Genomic DNA, 20,617 nt, shown 5'->3' with positions numbered 1-20,617 from the left:
CTTTTGTCGGCCTTACCCGATCACACAGGTGTGCATATTGCGTCATATGGTCCAGTGTGGGAAAGCAGCTAATCATTCCCATTTATGTAGCTTATTAAACCAAAGTTTACGTTATAGGTGGTGTAAGTATGAATTTAACAAAGCAGTCTTTGTAATAAAACAAACTTGTGTTTTGTGTGCACGGCCCCTTGAACATATAATATGTATGAACGTGGGACGGAATGACTACCGCAAAAAAGAGCATGAATTTTGTTTGTTCCTCAACGGCAAATTTTTCGCGCCGAAAAATTTAGTTGAAAAAAGTCGTCATTGTACTCCAAACAAGATTGTTTTGAGTCCCTACCCGAAAAGCGGTCAATGATCTATTGAATATTCATTTGGGCTTGCACTTGATGTCATTCCCTTCGCACCGCTTTAAATATAGAAATAATTAAGCTGCATCTGAATTGGCACTTTTGTATCTTGGTTTGATAGGCGGGAATAAAAGCGCTACCAATATACAATTATAATATTGTCGTATTTTCCAGTAGCTGAAGATAATGGCAAAAGGTTGAATAAGTGTGCATGTCCTTGTGTCAACCTGATGATATTCAAAAAACTGACTTTATTCTCTATTACAGGTGACAACATTAAGGACACTTCAGGGACCACAGGTAACGCGAATAAACGGTCTCTCCTCTTCATCATATATCACAGCCGTGTATTTGGGTTGCGTGTAATTAGGTAAACTTTATGTGAAACCAGTGTGTTTAAAATATGGGAGCATGCTGTGGATGTTCTCCCGGAGAGGTAACCTACTAATCCACTGAGGAACCAGTCAAGTTGCTTCAAATGATAGTTTGTGGTACACGCTTTCAATAATTCTACTACCGTTTCCAAGGACAGAAATCTTTTGGTAGTAGGAATATATAGCGTTTTCCCAGACCGCACAGAACATGAAATCTGTTGGTTGACCGGACAACAACACTGATGTTCGGCGTGCTCTACCATATTGTCACGAAGCCAAAGTAATTGGAGAGAACTTGTGCGCCCCTAACAAATCAAAGAATACACAGGCGGCGAAGCAGCAGTCGAGAAAGTGACGTGTCCAGGCGAGCGCCGGCGAGTAGGATACCGAGACTTCGGCTCTGCGGGAATATATCTTTGTGCGCGAGTGTTTCTAGAACCGTCGAATTACATCCAGAACACTGTTGATCAAAGAAGATAATTGTAGGCTTTTGATGTTTGTTCGAAACGCTCTTCCTATCAAAGCAGATTACACATGCGGAATAAAAATAAAGAATGAAGAAGTGGTTCATTTGGCACACAGATAACACAAACCAGAGCACCCGAGCGGTAAAAACAAAAAAATACACAAAGAAACCCAGTGCAAGGTTCGCGGCATTACCCACCCTCTAAGGGTGCATCGACCTGATGCTAAAATAGAAGACAGTCTGAACAAACATAAAAAAAGTCAGTCATCGTACGTAGTAAGGTTTAAAGCAGCCACGTGGACGACGTCGGGCCACGTGCGTCGTTTGTGATGCTACGGAATCACTATCAGGGATCACCTTGTAGGCAAGTTTGCGAACACGTCGTTGAATACGGTAGGGTCCGAAATACCGTCGCTGGAGCTTCTCACTGAGTCCTCATCGTTGGATGGTAGTCCCAACACACACATGGTCCCCAGGGCAGTACTGGGCGTCTCGGCGTCGCAGGTTGTAGCGTCCGGCATCCAGCAGCTACTGGTCCGTTGTACGAACTCGAGCTAGCTGGCGGGCCTCCTCCGCATGCTGAAGGTATCCTTGAACGTCGGCGTTAAAATCGTCGTCTTCTACGTGCAGAAGCATAGCGTCAAGCATCGTAGCGGGCCGTCTCCCGTAGACAAGCTCGAACGGTGTAATCTGCATATATTCCTGTATAGCCGTGCTCTACATAAAAGTGACATACGGAAGGACTTCGTCCCAAGTCTCATGTTCAATGTAGACGTAAATTGACAGCATATCCGTGATCGTCTTGTTGAGAAGCTCCGTCAGCCCGTTCGTTTGCGGGTAGTACGCTGTCGTTCTGATTGATTTGATTGATTGATTGTGGGGTTTAACGCGCCGACGCAGCGAAGGCGATGAGGCGCGCCGTAGTGGAGGGCTCCGGATTAATTTTGACCACCTGGGGATCTTTAACGTGCGCCGAAATCTAGTACACACGGGCGTTTTTGCTTTTCGCCTCCATCAGAAAAGCGGCCGCCGCGGCCGGGAATCGAACCCGCGACCTCGTGCTCAGCAGCGCAACGCCTTAGCCACTGAGCCACCGCGGCGGGTACGCTGTCGTTCTTCTGTGATCTCTGTTGCGTTAGCTTAAGATACCTTGCAGAAGCTCCGAAGTAATGGCCGTTCCGCGGTCGTGATTAAAACTTCAGAGACTTCATGTCGCAGCACAAGTTCGTTTATGAAGAATTTGCGACTTCTTGTGCGGTCCCCCTCGGACGAGTGGCGGCCTCTGCGTAGTACGTAAGGTAGTATGTTGCTACGACAATCCACTTGTTCTCGGATCATGACGTAGTAAATGGGCTCAGGAGGTCCACTCCAATCTGTTGGAACCGCCTCGATGTGACAGCGATCGGCTGCAGAAGCCCTGCGGATCTCATTGGCGGCGTTTTTTGTCGCTGGCAGTCCCGGCAGCTCTGGACGTAGTGGTTGACGTATGATGCAAGGCGGGCCAGTAGTACTTCGCCTTGATTTTCCAAATTGTGCGAGCTGTGCCGAGATGTCCGGAAGACGGGTTGTCTTGGCACGCTTCCAAAATGTCGTCACAAAGATATGCCGGGATGGCATACAGATGATTCTTTCTCGTCCCTGGGCTGAAATTCTTTACGGGGACGAAGTTTTCTAAGCTGAATGCTGTTTTAAGTTGCGTTTGGAGGTCCTAAGCAAGGGGACGTTGTGTCCTTCGAGGTAGTCGATCATGACACGTACGTCGGGGTGGGCACGCTGCTGGGCGCCTAGGTCGCTCTCCGTAACGACTCCGAAGAACGCGCTGTCTTCATTAGTCTTGTTGTGGAGGGTCGACGAAGGCGCGGGTCAGGAAGTCGGCATCGGAGTGCTTTCTGCCGGATTTACAAACGATTGTAACGTCGAACTCTTGCAGGCCCAAGACGGCCAGAGGAGTCCTTCAAAAATAGCGAGCCAACACAGCACATGGTTGTGTGTCACAAACTTGAAGGGTCTGCCATACACGTACGGGCGAAATTTCGATATCGCCCATTTAATGGCGAGGCACTCTTTCTGAGAGGCGTTGTAGTTATTCTCCTCTTTTTACAGAGCACGGCTGGGAAAGGCGCTTACATTTTCGGAACAGCTTCGCTTTTGGACGAGGACGGCACCCAAGCCTATATTGCTGGCATCCATGTGCATTTCCGTTTTGGTGTTTTCGTCGAGATGATCGAGCACGGGCGGGTTTTGCAGGCATTCTTGCAGCTCGCAGAATGCTTTATCTTGAGCGTTTTCCCAGCTGAAGGCAATGCTATAATTAGTCACCCGTGTGAGTGGCTCTGCAATGCGCGCGAAGTTTGCGACGAAGCGCTGGTAGTATGCGCAAATTCTCAGAAATCTTAGTACGCCCTTCTTGTCTTTCGGCCTTGCGAAGTTCGCAATGCCTGAACTTTTTGCCGGGTCAGGCAGGACTCCTCCGGCGTTGACAACGTGGGCCAAAAACGTGAGTTCTTCGTTCTCAAAACGGCACTTCTACGGCTTCAGCATTAACCCCGCACAAATGGCCTCGAGTACAGACTCGAAGCTTTCATGGTGTTTGTCGAAAGTCAACGCGAATACCACAACGTCGTGGAGGTACACGAGGGAGGTGTGCCACTTCAGGCCAGCTGGAACGGTGTACATCACCCTTTGACACGTTGCTGACGATATTCCCAACCAAAATGGCATCACCCTGAACTCATATAAGCCGTCCGGGGTTATAAATGCAGTCTTCTCTCGGTCTCTCTCGTTCACTTCAATTTGCCAGTAGCCGGTGTTCAGTTCCATCGATCAGAATTACTTTGCGTGCAGAGGTGGTCAAGGGCGTCGCCGATTTGTTGCAGGGGGTAGAGATCCTTTTTGGTAATTTTTTAAGTAGCCCGTAGTCAAAGCAGAACCAATGGGCCGTCTTTTTTTACGAGTGCGACTGGCGCATCCCAGGAGCTTTTCGATGGCTGTTTAATGTCGTCGCTGAGCATGTCGTTGACTTCAGTCCGAATGGCTTCCCACTCTTGTGATGACACGCAGTACGGTGACTGTCGTGTGAGTCGGGCTGCATCTTCAGTTATTATTCGGTGCTTCCCCAGGTGTACCTGACATAATTTTGAGTTCGACGAAAAAAACCTCGCTGCAGCGACGAAGCAAAAGCAATAATTTGTTCCGTTTTTCTTGTGGTAGCACAGTATTCACGTTGAAGGGATGGGGAATCTTGAAGGTTTCGTCGGGTGCGTGTTCAAAGTCGGTGACTGCGATCACGTTACTTGCATGTTCCGTTTCTTCAAGGAACGCAATTGCAGCTCCCTTGTTTAAATGCTGGTACTCTTCGGTAAAATTGGTGACCAAAACTTGATGATTGCGTTGCTTAAAGGGCGCAATGCCTCTTGAGACGGAGACACCGCAGTCGAGAAGGAAGTGTTTGTCACTCTCTACAATAACCTCGACGTCAGGAGCAGCCTGTTCACACTAGACGGTGATCCAGCTTCCGCGGGGTGGCAGGGTGACATGATAATCGGCGATTCGTATAGCAGCACGGTGTTTCGGTTGCGCCGTCATGAAGTGATCAGAGTAAAAAGTTATCGGCTTGCTCTGCAGCTCAATTTTTGCAGCGTTGTCCGTGCAAAAGTCCCTTCCAAGAGTGACGTCACGGGTGCAGTGAGGCAAAATAAGAAACTCGGCAGCCTAGGACGTGGTGCCGTCATTGGTGACGCGTGATATGCACGTTCCATTTCTCGTTACGAGATGACCTCCTGCTGCGCGTACGTGCGGACAGCCCCATCTCGTCGTAACTTTCTTCAGCATAGATACGAATGATCCGCTTATTACTGAGTAGACGGCTGCCGTGTCAATGAGGGCCAGTCCGTCAAAGCCATTGATGGACAACTGGACGGCGGACGCCGCCTTTCTCGAGTTGCGGGTGTGTCGGGCCGTCTTATCTCGGCTTGTGTGTGTTGATGGTTGGACACTACGCGTCGTCGTCATCGTCGTCTTCTTCTCAGCGGCAGGATCGGTCATGCCGGGTACACGTCTCTCCGTGTCGCTGTAGTCGTGTTCGGGAGTCACATCAGGGTTAGATCGGGTCGTCGGGCTGAGGGCATGTCGTAAATCATTGTTTTTGTTAAATCCTTGCGTCATTGCAGAATTTTCCTTTTTCCGCCGTTCTGCAACTTCACCTCTAGAAGTTGCTGCATTTAGTTTCCCCTACATGGGCTTGGCAAACTCTCACGCGTTAAGTCTGCGTTGCTTCGACTACTTGGCGATCGGTATGGGTAGGGTGACGGCGAACGGTTGAAGCGCGCTGGACCTCGGTTGGTGTTGGACAGGGAAGCTTCGATTTCAGGAGGGAGCTGTCCGGACCGGTGGCGTGATGCGCGGACGGGGAGCCCTCGCAAACCGAGCCTCTTGTAGGGGAAGCGACGGTAGATGCGGTCGGCCTCCTAAGTCGTAGCACAGCGGACAATTATCTTCCGTTCGCCACATGTCGGTCTTCCTCGGGCGGAGGGTTGCTCTGTAGGTTTTCGGACAAGCGACAGGGGACGACGGTATGAAGACTCGGGACCATAGGGTGCAGGTGGGCTAAGGCAACGGACAGCAGCCGCGTAGGCCATCGCTTGCGGCTCCAGGGGCTCTTCCAAGGTCGTTAAAGTTTCCAGAGCTTGCTGCACTTCTTCCGTAATGTCGTCGGTAAGGGAAGCGACTTTGGAGTTGCGGCGGCGTAGTGAGAAGTTTCCGCAGTTCCTCCCTCACTACTGCGTGGATAGTCTCGCGTAGCCTGTCTGCCGGAATCCGCATGCTATGGCCGCGCCAACAAAGTTGCGGTCATATTGCTTAGAACGCATTTCGAGGGCCTTCTCAATTGTGCTTTCTTCGGTCACAAATTAGGCGACGGTTTTGGACGGGTTGCGGGCCAATCCATCAATCAGTTCTTCCTTCCCACACCGCGTTAAGAAGCGTACCTTTTTTTCTTCCGCCACGCAAGGGTGTGGACGCTTGAATAACCTCTTCATCTCTTTCGAAAAGACAACAACGCTTTCATTAGGGTGTTGTGTACACGTCTGCAGCAAGACCTCGGCGCGCTCGTTTCACACAACCATGGTGAATGTCGTTACAAATGCGGTCTGAAATGTTACAAGATTCCAGGCAGCTCTCATTGTTTTCAAATCAGATACGTGCTGACTCTTCAAGGTAGAAGAACATTTGCCTCAGTGTTTCCGCGCCGTACCATCCGTTAAACAGTTTGAGCCGTTTCACTTGTTTCAACCAGTCTTCTGTACCCTCAGAAGGTGGCACATCAAATGATTGGGCTGCCTGAGTCGTCAAAGAACGAGGGCAACATTGGAAGCGTTAGTCATGTTGTCTGCGTTGATCATGATGGCTTTCACGACGTCTTCTTGCTTTACTTTATCCGGAATCAGTCGAAACTCTGGCGGAAAACCTTGCTGTCGGCAACTGACACGAGTTGCGCTTGCTTGACGGCTTGAAGAGGGCTTACGATGCATGTACTGCACACCTCCACAAGATGTCACGAAGCCAAAGACGACGCAGTTGTCTTCAAGAAAAACAAGTTTATTGGAGCGAACTTCTGCTCCCCTAGGAACTCAAAGAATACACAGGCAGCGAAGCAGCAGTCAACAATGTGACGTGTCCAGGCTAGCGTCGGCGAGTAGAATACCATGGCATCTGTTCTGCGAGCATTTATCTTTTGGCGCTAGTGTTTTTAGAACCGCCGAATGGCATCCAGAACACTGAAGATTAAGGAAGATTATTCTAGGCTTTTGACGTTAGTTCGAAACGCTCTCCCGATCAAAGCACACTACACGTGCGGCATAAAAATTAAGAAGGGAACAAGCGCTTCACTTGGCACACAGATAACACAGGCCGGCGCAGCCGGGCACTAGAAACAAAACGTAAACAAACAAACCCAGTGCAAGGTTCATGGCAATATGGCTACATAAAACCAGCACTCATGGTTAAATTAATAAATGTTTGTCCCCCCCCCAACGCTGCTGCATGTCTTTCATAGCTAAGGTTTATAGGTTCCTCAGCGTTTGCTGGCTCGCTCTGCAAAGAATTTTACCTTCAGCGAGAGTTCCTATAAATGTAAAACTTTTATTTCAAGCAGTTTATCAACATTTAGCGACCAAAAATAAAGCTTCCCCCAGCCTGCATATAGCATTGTATCTCATGCACAACCTCTGAAGTTTTTCAGTTGATCCTTGAACTGGTCATGAGCATACAGGGAACTCCTACTTTGCCGGGGTTCGAGGCATACAAAAGCTAGTCTAATTTGTAAAGGGAACGAATTCCCGCCTTCATTTCAGGTTCTTCAAACAAGTACACTCGCCTGAGATTGTTCTTCGTTTAAAACGCCAAACCCATTTGTCAATATCGATTCTGTTGAGTGAATACAGACCAAAGGGAATCCTACGTTTGAACTGTCATAACCTGGGACACATGTCAAAATTTTGTACTTCGTCCACTGAGTGCCCAGCCTGTGGTAGGCCGAATGCTGATTGTGATTAATGTGACTAAGCGATGTTTTGTATCGCCTGCCAAAGAACAACACACCTTGCTGTCGGCAAAGTGTGTCCTAGCAGGCTGCCGAAAAAGGATGAATAGGATTCGCAGAAGGAAGGCACCGACATTCATATAAGATATACCGTTGAACAGCATAACAGCGGTTTATTTATAGCTGCTACAATCCCCATTTTCTGTGTCTGGATGACTTGGTCGGGCGTTTGGCTGTGCCAAATTATGTCCCTCTAGGTACCCGAGAGATACAATTGCAGGATGAAAAGCAGGAGATTCATTTCTGGCTCCACTTGGTTGAAATAATGCTTTCGTAAACGAGAGGTGAAATTGTGTAGAATACAGAAGCTTAGGCACATGACTAGAGGACTACATATTACTGCTCCAGTTCAGGCGCGGCCGTAACTACAGACATTTCCAAATAAAAGAGGGGCAGCATAGTAGTGAACGAGTGTGTTGCGAATTCCTGTTCCCTCAAAAGGACGGAAACAGCAACCGAATGATGAGGAAACCTAGGCAGCCCGGTGTCAGGAAGAACCCCGACTCAAGGTGGCCCGCTATTGAACTGATACCCATGAACCAAATTTTATTGTCCCATGGTTACCCGCGTTCCATGAAGCCGTGACCAGCAAGCGATACACACCTCAAGGTAACGATAGAGAAAGAAGTGGCTGACGGGCTGGGATCGATCGGATGAGAGGATCACAATAGGAATGCTGATCTCACCACCATTTAGTTTTGTGTTGGTTCTTCCGCGTATCCCCTGCATGTCTGCGCAAGGACTATTTTAGCGGGAAGGAGCATTTTGAGGAAAAACGAAGAGGATGAGCATGGCACACTATCACCATCTTTACCTCGAGAAGAAAGAAGTGGCATTAACGGTGTTTGAGCAGTGGCATGGTTCTGGGATACAGTTTCTGAACTTGGTGTATAGTGAGACACCGTGTTTGTGGGTGGCTGGGAGACCGCTGATTTGGAGGTGTGTTCTTAAGGAGATTGGTCAGCCGAAAGGGGCAGCACAGGGTGTGCGTGAAAATAGTCTGACTACTATAAACTGAACGCGCTAGAATGGTACCTGTGGAGAGTTTTGCAGAGTCTAAGGTCACGGACGTCACCAAAATCCAGCCTTGAAATGGTGTAAGAGGTTAGTTGTAGGGGCGTATTGCATCTGCGTCGATGTATCAATTCGGAGTAAGATCAGGTGAGTGGTTGAGCTCAGATGCAGTGGCATTAAGGCAGTGAGAGAATTAGGTAAAGATAGAAAAGATGCGGGTCGTAGCACACTAGCACCATTTCGGGGTCATGGAGTGGAGAATGTATTTGTTTACAAAGTCTGTGATAAATCGGCGCAGTTAGGGAAGCGATGCGAGGAATTCGAGATGAGTGGGGCTTTGGAGATAGGTATTTTTGTACTCAATATGCAACCATTGGCTGCGCTGGGTAGGAAGAGACTGCAATTGGGGTTGGCAAAGGGAAGCACTGCAGATACGTGCCAGGCCCGCCTTTCCAGCCATACTCGGTGCCTAAATTCCTATTGAACGCTCGCAACTGTCGGTCAATCATTCAACTCGAACGACCGAAAGATAATTTAACTGCATTTCGCCCAGATCACGCCCTTGATGCCGGACTGCGCGAATTGTGGCCGGCTTGTCGCGGGTGAAGTGCTCTGGAAACGGGAGCTGGGGGTCAGCATCTCCACCACATCTAGCTGTATCTCTTGTCGTTTTCTTATTCCGGACACACATGGCGATTTTCAGTGCGTGGCGCTTCAGGGTCCACGATGTCATCCCTGCTGGGTCGTTGAGCCTCCCGCAAAACAAAATGCGCATACTTGGGGGGATTAGCCAAGAAGAATTTCTTTTATTCGTTGATCCGAACTAGTAAAAAAAAATAGGGGATCAAAAACTCGGTTTATTCAGCAATGAGTAAAAAGTAAAGAGGGGAAGGAAAACAAACTAGAAGTCAAGTTGATCCGGATATTTTTAGCACGGCAGGTAAGCCGCCTCTGCAACGTTTGAGTAGACGGCATGGCAGACATTTCTGAGGCAGTTTCCAGCTACTGTGTGCCCTCAAAAACAGAAGCACTGAAATAGAAAATTACAGTCCTGGGCGTCGCAGGCTTGCCTTCAGAAGCCATATGCGATTGTTGTTGTTGTTCCTCGTTTAATTTCGTATACCCATGTTGGGGACTACCCAGCAATCGAAAGATTTGAGGTGCTATTGCATGCGACGCTATTAAAACGTATAAAGAACAAACAAACTAAAAAGCGACACACCCGAAAAGAAAAACCAAAGCGCACCAAAAAACACACATAGGAAAAAAGCAAAACACAAATAAGCAGAAGACAAACACAAGTTAGTCCGAACAATACACAATGAAAACAATGGCGAATTAGCGCTCCGCACTTCCTAAATATTTCCCGTTGAGTAAACTGCAACCAGCATTATACGCATTCAGGGCCACGAGACAAGTTCTTGGAGCGAATTTCAGTTGAGTAAAGTCATTGTGTGACCCTGGATTTATTATGTAAGCCCATCATGAAGCTTGATAATAAAAGAAATAATGTACCCACCAGGGCATATATAGACTTCATTAAAACAAGCTGGTGAGCAAGTTCGTGCATTATGAGAACAATTTCGTGCGCGAATCCGGCAACGACCCATGGAAGAATGATTGGAAAAGCACTCGTTGAGCGCTTGTCCCATCGTCCTTCCGCCTGTCCTTGTCTGAGTCGCGCTCCAATTTGTCATCCTTTGTAGACCTGTATTTTACTTGGTTTCTACTGGCGGAATATCTTTTCTTGGTGACAAGCACACCGTCTCCTATTAAACTTCGCAGGCCATTTTCAGTTGGGTAATACGCGAAGTAAAAAGGGGACAGGGTGCTTGTCACAAAAAAAAACATACCACCATATGAAGAAATCAGCTAAATTACAAAGGCCCGGCAAAATCTCAAAAATTAGGGCACGATTCAGACAAAGATACGCGGAAGAACGACGGGACGAGCGTTGAACGAGTGCTTGTCCCATCGTTCTTCCGTGTGCTGTTGTCTCAGTGGCATCCGAAGTTTCCATCATAATGCACCAACTTGACCAACAGCTTGTTTTAATGAAGTCTATAAATGCACCAGTGGGTGCAATCATTCTTGTAATATCAAGCGGCATGACGGGCTTAAACAATCTGGGTTCCCACAGAATTTACCCAACTGAAATTCGGTCTACATATTGTCACGTAGCCAAAGACGACGCAGCTATCTCGATTTGATTGATTGTAGGGTTTAACGCACCGACGCAACGCAGGTGATGAGGCGCGCCGTAGTGGAGGGCTCCGGATTAATTTTGACCACCTGGGGATCTTTAACGTGCGCCGAAATCTCGTACACACGGGCGTTTTTGCTTTTCGCCTTCATCAAAAAAGCAGCCGCCGCGGTCGGGGATTGAACCCGCCACCTCGTGCTCAGCAGCGCAACGCCTTAGTCACTGAGCCACCGCGGCGGGTGACGCAGCTACCTTGAAGAAAAAGACGAGTAGTTTCGAGCGAACTTGTGCTCCGCTAACAACTAAAAGGATACACAGGTGGCAAAACAGCAGTCAACAAAGTGACGTGCGTAGACTTGTGTCGGCGATTAGAATGCCACGGCATCTTCTAAGTGAGAATGTATCACACGGCGAGAAGGTTTCTGGAATAGTCGAATTGTATCCAGAACACTGTAGATCAACGAAGATTATTCTAGGCTGTTCACATTCGTTCGGAACGCTCTCCCTATCAGAAGAGATAACACATGCGGCACAGAAAGAAAGAACTGAACACGTGCCTCCCTTGGCACAGAGACAACAGCGATAACACAGGCCGGCGCAGCCGGGTGGCAAAAGCGAAACACAAATAAACAAACCCAATGCATGGTTTGCGGCATTACCCCCTCTACGAGTGCATTGACCCGATGTTAACACAAGCGACAGTCCAAATAAATAAAAAATAAAAGTCTGTCATCGTACGTAGAAAGGTTTTCAGCGAACAACGTCGATGACTTCGGGCCGCGTGCGTGGTCGTAATGTTCCGGAATCACCATCGGGGATCACCTCGTAGGTAAGGTGGCCAGCACCTTGTAGAATCCGGTAGGGTCCAAAATACCTTCGTAGAAGTTTCTCACTGAGTCGACGTCGTCGGATGGGAGTCCAATCCCATACACAATCCCCTGGGCGGTACTCGGCGTCTCGGCGTCGGAGGTTGTAGCGTCTCGCATCCACCAGCTGCTGGTCAGTTGTGCGAACTCGAGCGAGCAGGCGGGCCTATTCCGCGCGCTGAAGGTATCCTTGGACGTTGACGTTGAGGTCATCTTCGTCCACGTGGGGAAGCATGGCGTCAAGCATCGTAGTCGGCCGTCTTCCGTAGACACGCTCGAACGGTGTAATCTCTGTGGCTTCGTGGATAGGCGTGTTGTACGCAAACGTGATATACGGTAGTACTTCGTCCCAAGTTTTATGTTCAACATCGACGTACATAGATAGCATAACCGCGATTGCCTTGTTCAAGCGTTCCGTTAGACCGTTCGTTTGGGGGTGGTACGCCGTAGTTCTTCAGTGATCCGTGTTGCTATAGCGTAAGATTCCTTCAATAAGCTCCGCAGTGAATGCCGTTCCGCGGTCCGTGATGAGGACTTCAGGGGCTCCATTTCGCAGCACAGTTTGGTTTATGAAGAACTGCGCGACTTCTTGTGCAGTGCCCCTCGGAAGAACGGCGGTCTCTGCGTAGTGTGTCAATTAGACTGTCGCTACGACAATCCACTTGTTCTGTGATCGTGACGTAGGCTTAGAAGGTCCATTCCAATCTGTTGAAATGGCCTCGACGGGACGGCAATCGGTTGCAGTAGTCCGGCGGGTCTTGTCGGCGGTGTTTTTCGTCGCTGGCAGTCACGACAACTCCGAGCGTAGTGGGTGACGTCGGATGTAATGCATTGCCAGAAGTACTTGTTTATTTTTGCAATAGTGTGAGCTGTTCCGAGATGTCCGGAAGACGGGTCGTCGTGGCACACTTCCAAAATTTCGTCACGAAGGTCTGCGAGGATGACAAGTAGATAAGTCGTTTTCGTTCCGGGGCTGAAATTTTGCTTCACCAGGACGGCGTTTGTGAGGCTTAATGCTGCTAAGGTCCGCTTGAATGCCCTATTCACGGTGACGTTGCGTCCTTCGAGGTAGTCGATCATGCCGGGCAGGTCGGGGTCGGCATGCTGCTTTGCGGATAGGTCGCTCTCTGTGACGACTCCGAAGAACGCGCTGTCTTCATGGGAGTCCTGTGGTGGTGGGTCGACGGGGGCGGGGGAAAGGCAGTCGTCGTCCGAGTGTTTTCTGCCAGATTTGTAGACTATTGTAACATCGAACTCTTGCAGGCGCAAGCTCCATCGTTCAAGACGGCCAGAGGGGTACTTGAAATTGTCGACATAACGCCGCGCATGGTGGTGTGTCACAACCTTAAATGGTCTACCATACACGTATGGGCGATATTTTGAAATGGCCCATATGATAGCCAGGCACTCTTTTTCGGGGGCAGAGTAGTTTTTCTCCTCCTTCGACAGACCACGGCTTCCATAGGCGAGTACCTTTTCGCAGCCGCTTTGCTTTTGGACGAGGAAGGCACCCAAACCTATATCGCTTCCATCCGTCTGCATTTTCGTATCGGCGTTTTGCAGAATGTTTTTTTCTTGGGCGTTTTGCCAGGCGAAATGGGTGCTATCTTTCGTCAAGCGCGTGAGTGGCTCTGCAATGCGTTCGAAGGTTGCGACGAAGCGCCGGTAGTATGCGCATAGTCCGAGATATCTTCGCACGCTCTTTTTGTCTTTCGGACTTGGGAAGTTCGTTCTGGCTGATGTTTTCGCCTGGTCCCGCAGGGCTTCCGCGGCGTTGACAACGTGTCGCTAAAACTTGAGTTCCTCGTAAGCGAAGCGGCACTTTTCGTACTTCAGCGTTAACCCCGACGAGCGAATAGCCTTGAGTACAGACTCCAACCTTGCTGAGGTGTTCATCGAAAGTCCGGGCAAATACCACACCGTCGTCAAGGTACACGAGGGAGGTGTGCCACTTGAGGCTAGCTTGAACAGTGTCCATGACTCTTTGAAACGTTGCGGGTGCCATGAACAGCCCAAACGGCATCACCATGAACTCGTATAGACGGTCTGGGGTTATAAATGCCGTCTTTTCTCGGTCTCTCTCGTCCACTTCAATTTGCCAGTAGCCGTTTTTCATATCCATCGATGAGAAGTACTTCGCCTGGCAGATGTGGTCCAGGGCATCGTCGATTCGTGGCAGGGGGTACAGGTCTTTTTTGGTGATTTTGTTCAGTCTCCGGTAGTCAACGCAGAACCTTAAAGTGCCGTCTTTTTTCTTGATGAGTACGCCCGCCTCAGCCCACGGACTTTTCGATGGCTGTAGTATGTCGTCGCTGAGCATGTCGTCTACTTGAGTCCGGATGGCTTCGCGCTCGTGTGACTGTCGGATAGGTCGGGCTCCATCTTCGGGTATTATCCGGTGCTTCGCCAGAGGTGTCTGAAGTAACATTGAGTTCGACGAAAAACACTCGCTGTAGCGATGAAGCACAGCCAATAACTTGTTCCTTTCTTCTTGCGGTAGTGCCGGATTCGCGTCGAAAGGATGTGGAAGCTTGAAGGGTTCTTCGGGTGTGCGTTCAAAGTCGGCGACTGCGATCACGTCACTTGCTTGTTGCGTTTCTTAGAGGAACGAAATTGCAGCTCCCTTGTTTAAAAGCTGGTACTCTTCGGTGAAATTTGTGACCGAAACTTGAGATCGGCGTTGCCTAAAGCACGCAAAGACTCTTGCGATGGAGACACCGTGCCCGAGAAGCAACCTTTGGTTACTCTCTATGATAGCGTCGACGTCAGGAACAGCATATTCACAGTAGACGGTGATCATCCAGCTTACGTGGGGTGGCAGGGTGACACGATCATCGGCGATCCTTACAGCAGCACTGTGTACGGGGTTCGGTTCCGGCGTCATGGAGTGATGGGAGGAAATATTTACGGACTTGGGTCTGCAGATCAATTATTGCGCCGTTGACTGTCAAAAAGTCCGTTCCGAGAGTCACGCCGATAACGAAAGCGGCAGATAACGAAAGCGGCAGGGTACGTCGTGCCGTCTATGCTGACGCGGGATGTGCGCGTTCCACTTGGCGTCACGAGATGGCCTCCTGCTGTGCGTATGTGCGGACCGTCCCATCTAATCATAACTTTCTTCAGCTTAGACGCAAATGGTCCGCTCATTACTGAGTAGTCGGGTCCCGTGTCTACGAGGCCGACTATATCAAAGCCGTCAATGGACATCTTGACGTCGGATGCCGCCTTCCTCTAGTTCCGCGTGCGTGGTGGCATGGCATCTCGGCTTGTGCGTGTTGGCGGTCGGGCACTGTGCGTCGTCGTAGTCTTCTCAACAGCAGTCTCAGCCATGTCAAGTACGCGTCGCACCGTGTACGTGTCGTCGTGTTCGGGAGTCTCGTCAGGGTTAGGATGGGTCGTTCGGATGAGGGCATGTCGTGAACAACTGTCTCCGGCACGTCCATGCGTCGTTAAGAGTTTCCGGTTTTTCGCCGTAGAGGAACTCACCGCCAGAAATTGCTGCTTTTATATTTTCCCCACGTGGGCTGGGGGACATTCCACGGGCGAAGTCACCATCGCTACGGCGGTTCGCCGATTGGTACGGGTAGGGCGATGGCAAGCAATTGAAACGGGCTGGGCCATGGCTTGTTTTTGAGAGATGCTCGTCGATCTCACGTGGTCATTGGCCAGGGAGATGGCGACGTGCGTCGATGGAGAATCCTCGCAAACCTAGCCTCTTGTAAGGGCAGTGGTGGTAGATGTGGTCGGCCTCTGCGCAGTGGTAACACAGCGGGCGATTATCAGGCGTTCGCTGCACTTCGGCCTTCCTTGGCGCCTGGTTTCGGGTTACAAGGGGTCGGGCGGGCGACATTGGGCGGTGGTACGGGGGGGTCTTGACGACGCGTTGGAACAGGGCGGGGTCGACGAACAGCCGCGGAGTAGGTCATTGCCTCTGGCTCCCGGGGTGCTTCGTACGCATAGAAGTTCCCAAAGCATGCTGCACTTCTTCCCGGATCACGTCAGTCAGGGAAGCGACTTGAGGTAGTGGCGTCGTCGTCGGGAAAAGTGAGACCGAGTTTAAAGCGCCGGCACGAATCGTATCCGAAACCTAAGCATTGATTGGGCGGTCGTACTGCCTTGTTCGTATTTCAAGCGTCTTCTCCAATGCAGCCGCCTCAGACGCAAATTCGGACACATTCTTCGGGGAGTTGCGGCCGAGGCATGCGAAGAGCTCTTGTTTAACCCCTCGCATAAACAACCTTAGTTAATTTTTTTTAGTCATTTCTGGGTCCGCACGGCGAAAACGTCGCTTCATCACCTCGACGAACACGAGCACGCTTTCATTTTGATGCTGCGTGCGTGTCTGCAGCAGCTGCTCGGCCAGTTCCTTCCGTACCATGGTCGTGAACGTTTTCAAGAGCTCGGTCTTGAATAACTCCCGGGTTGCCAGCGTACGTTCGTAGTTCTCGAACCAAATCCGTGCGGAGTCTTTAAGGTAGAAAGACACTTGCCTGAGTGTTTCGTCGTCATGCCATCGGTTAAACGTTCGGATACTCTCAAGATTCTCCAGGCACTCCTCAGGATCTTCCCTAGGTGACCCATGAAATTATGGTGGTTCCCGAGGTTGCTGCAGAACTACGGGGGTGCTCGATGCGTTGGTCATCGAGGAGGCGTTGTTCATGGCACCAGTCATGACGTCTTCCGCTTTCAATTTATCTGGCAGTAGTCGAAACTCGGGCGGGAGGCCTTGCAGTCGGCGGCTAGCTCTAGTTGGAGTGGCTTGGTGGCTTCCAGAGGTTGTTGGTAGCATAAACGGTGCGTACCCCGCACCACCAGTAGATGTCACGTAGCCAAAGACGACGCAGCTGTCTTGAAGAAAAAGACAAGTTTATAGCAGCGAACCTCTGCTCCCATAACAACTCAAAGAATACACAGTTGACGAAACAGCAGTCAACAAAGTGACGTGCGTAGACTGGTCTCGGCGAATAGAATGCCGTGGCATCTGCTCAGCGGGAATTTATCACTCGGCGCGAAGGTTTCTGGAATAGTCGATTTGTATCCAGAACACTGTAGATCAACGAGGATTATTCTAGGCTGTTCACATTCGTTCGGAACGCCCTCCCTATCAGAAGAGATAATAAATGCGGCACATAAAGAAAGAACGGAACACGTGCCTTCCTTGGCACAGAGACAACAGCTATAACACAGCCCCGCGCAGCCGGGCGGCAAAAGCAAAACATAAATAAACAAACCCAATGCAGGATTCGCGGCAATATTTTGAGTGTGTGGGTGGAACCTGCAAAAAGCCATTGTTCACCTTCTCAGAGTGTTTATGCGGACGTTCTCTATGCCGATAGTGTCACAGGGAATCGGTGAAGACACAAGCCTTTGGGTCTTTTTTTAGATTGGTATTTTGGATAAGCCCAAGCGTGAGACCATGACATACAAGGTGATTAGCTCGAGCCAGCTTCCGTAGCTTACTTATATCATGTTCAACAAAAATAAGAGGTAAGAGCACGCAGCATAAAAGTTCGTAACGGCTTCCACTTTCGTCAGTGCTCCTGCCAGTTCTTCTAGCTGTAGTTTGGCACTTACCAATACCTTTACAAATCCTAGCTTCGCTTTTTTAACAAGACTCTACCACCGGCAGATTCAACACAAAAGAACAGTTTGAACACCTCCGGTGGGGGCCGGCTTCAAGACAAGCCGCCTTATGACTGTTCCCCATTTATGCCCAAAAGTCAAACAAGTTTCACCAAATCATCATTTCAAAGCGTTTGCATTCCACGTTTGAGACCAAGATACCCACTCAAATCCGCCAAAAATTGTCAAGCCATAACAGATTAGGAGAATACATGCACTCATGTTTATGAGTTGACCGCAGTGTATTTTGGAGAGATGTGTGATACATGTTTTACTTCACGGTCAGTTGTGAGTAGAATGTATCACTGTTGAACCGCTTGAATTCCGGCGGGAAGTACCTCCGAAGTCAGCGCCCGCCGCAAAACCTTATAGTTTACGCTCGTGTGAACAAAGGAGGGTGGGACACTGTCTTTCAGTGTGTTCTCTGTGGTTGTGGCGCTATCGGGAAATAAAGCGCATAAGTTACCGGTCCTTTGGCGCTTAAAAAATCCCGACCATACACAATTCGATATCTCAAATTATTGAAGCTAAACCTCACGACATTGCTGCCCTGGAGGCCAAAATTTCAAAGTGGTCTACGCTAACAATTCATCGAAATTTAACGTTTCGGAGACTTTGAGACCGCCTTTAACGTCCACTTTACGAATTCTGTCTCAGAATGATAAAACTCTTACGGTCTGTATCTGGCTATGCGTGCCATTCACAAATATAGCCTTCTATTTGATCAAAATGGCCGCATGTGATGGTTATGAATCTTCAGCCACTGAGGACACATTTCAGCACCTTTTATTTGGTTGGTCACATTTATCATCGGAAGGACAGCTTCTCGAGCCAACTCTAGGGCCCAGGCTCTCCGTTCAACAGGTATAATAGCCCCGTCGAACAACGTTGGCTATTCTTAGAACAAATTTTACTTCAAAAAGCTTCTCTCTGATCTTCCAATAGTCGAGAAAGGCGGTCGCAAACTAATGGAAAACTGCACACAGTGCAAGATTTTATAGCATGGTACACTTGAGAGGCAACCAGAAAATTCCACCGTCTACTTCCGATACACTGGGGACACCTCTGCGCGGCGTGTTAGATCTACCTTCCTTTTTCGGTTGTTCTCTTTCATACCTAGTTGACCCTTTACCCCTTGCAGGAAAGCAACCTGTGTCTTAAACAGTGTAACATTCCCAGCTTTCATTCGCAACCACCCTTCCTTTATTCATTCCCAGATTTTTAGAAATACCACTTCCGCAGTTTCTCTTGTATCATTGATTTGCAAAATGGGCTCTAGGTACGTAAATATTTTACGGCAAAAATCTCAAGCACCCCATTCTGCGTGAACGTGCCATCGCGGTTCTCCGGTAATAAAGTACGCGGCTGACATGAAGAGTAAATAAAGATAAAATACTTTTTCCGTGTAATGGGATTTGTGCAGTCGGTGCTCGACTAAGCTTCCTTACCATCTTAATGACGAGGCTTGAAATTTCCCAAACAACATACCATAGAGAGTTGAAATCATGCGTGGACCAAAAGCAACAAGGCCGCCAACACAAGCATAGCTTGCGTTGTCTTTTTAAAATAGTTTCAATGCGGTAAATGGCTCCACACGTCTCCAGAGTTTAACAAAAGACTGTTATTGAGGACACACACAAACTTTGGTTGGCGCCTTTATTGGTACTAAGACGTGTAGCACACATTCTAAGGAATAAAGCATCCAATATTATTAAATTAAATATTTCTAGTGTTTATTTACCATGAGAAAGTGGTGAAATGTCTCTGTCTTAATCTCTGGGCTGGCTTAATGTGTAGTCTTGTTTTTTTTATGCTTTCTTTGTGTATGACACAGCCCGACTGAGTACGAATATGTACAGCGTTTGTTTCATCCCAAATAGTTGTTCAAACTCTGCATTTTTTCAGTACCGCTACAGAAATGTTACGGGTGTCAAGATCCGATGATCCGACTTACGGGTGTTTCGGAGTTTTTCCAAAATAGTTTGAAAGAATATGAGGTGAGTACAAACGTGTATATTAGGGAACGGTGCTTGATATAAATATGCTGTAACCTTTCATTCCACATCGATACTGCATTTTATCTAGGGATATTTCTATTTGCAAGACATCCTGCACGATCTGAAACGAGTGGCGGACGAAATCTACAGTTCTGACGACTTCGAAGTATTGCCCTATTTTTTGGGCAGAATAGTAGAAAGTTGGCAAAAAATTCAAACATGTAGGGGTGAAGAAGAAAAAGCGGATGGTAACAAGAAGATTGGAGATACTTTAGCCAAAATTGTGGAAAAAGCAATGCTGAAGACAAAGATTTTAAAGGGTGTTCCCGAGGTAAGCCTGTGAAGAATTTCTTACAAGATTTTTTGTTTTTTAGTATAGCGGTCCGTGTATGATTATATGATCTTTTTATGCTTTTTTTTTAATTCAGGATCGGCGAGTTCGAACGGCTTCATGTTTGTTCAGCATTCTCGAAGATTTTTCCCTGCAGAAGAACCTTTCTACAAGGCGCTAGCACTATTTTACAGGACGGACCAACGAGCCATAAGTATCACTGGAGGAGGTCATTTGTAGAATATACATCTAAAAATTTTAGCCCACAGCGAAGCGATCAATGGCCAATATCTAGTGTAGTGGAGTTCTAGCTGTAATAAGACTTTGTCTTGATACAACACCGCATGTTATCGATCTGAGGTAATAAAAGTGAAAATAACCCATTTTGTGTAGCATATTCCCTCTTTCTCAATTCCCTCAAGGAGATCAGGATGGATACACTCACATCCCAGCACTACGTGCCGCATCACTATCATCATCAGCAGCCTGCTCAGGTCCACTACAGGACAAAGCCCTATCCCATAGGCTTCGAATCACTCCTGTTCTGAGCTGCTGGAGTCCATAATTTACTGAGAATTTCTGTATTTCATTCGACGTCGGTACACGGCCCTCCCTTGTGATAGACTCATCTCTTGGTACTAAATCGGGTGCCCTAATTGTCAGCTGGTTGTCAGTTTGTCGTGGTACATCGCCAGCCCAAGTGCATTTCTTTTTCTTTAATTGAACAATTTTATCTCCTACTCTACTTTTGTTATATGATCCAGGTAGCTCATTAATTGTAGCTGCGTGTTGT

The 20,617-nt window shown here is 48.6% G+C and overlaps 1 protein-coding gene across 1 annotated transcript in view; it reads left to right on the top strand.

Annotated features, from left to right (window-relative positions):
* Nucleotides 1-20,200, top strand: part of LOC144139306 (uncharacterized) — a 35,770-nt gene extending 15,570 nt beyond the window's left edge. Inside the window, exons 3-6 of the mRNA XM_077671699.1 lie at nucleotides 621-653; nucleotides 19,402-19,493; nucleotides 19,582-19,824; nucleotides 19,922-20,200. Of these exons, the coding sequence (XP_077527825.1) occupies nucleotides 621-653; nucleotides 19,402-19,493; nucleotides 19,582-19,824; nucleotides 19,922-20,005 (452 nt within the window). The 3' untranslated portion in view covers nucleotides 20,006-20,200. The remainder of the gene's footprint in view (nucleotides 1-620; nucleotides 654-19,401; nucleotides 19,494-19,581; nucleotides 19,825-19,921) is intronic.
* Nucleotides 20,201-20,617: the final 417 nt, after the last annotated feature.

This window comes from Haemaphysalis longicornis, unplaced genomic scaffold (assembly GCF_048455015.1).
Source record: "Haemaphysalis longicornis isolate Haplotype H1 unplaced genomic scaffold, Haemaphysalis longicornis Haplotype H1 scaffold_5, whole genome shotgun sequence".
NCBI classification, from domain to species: Eukaryota; Metazoa; Arthropoda; class Arachnida; order Ixodida; family Ixodidae; genus Haemaphysalis; species Haemaphysalis longicornis.
Note: the sequence above shows the minus strand (reverse complement) of the source record. Positions and strands in the feature narration are given on the sequence as shown.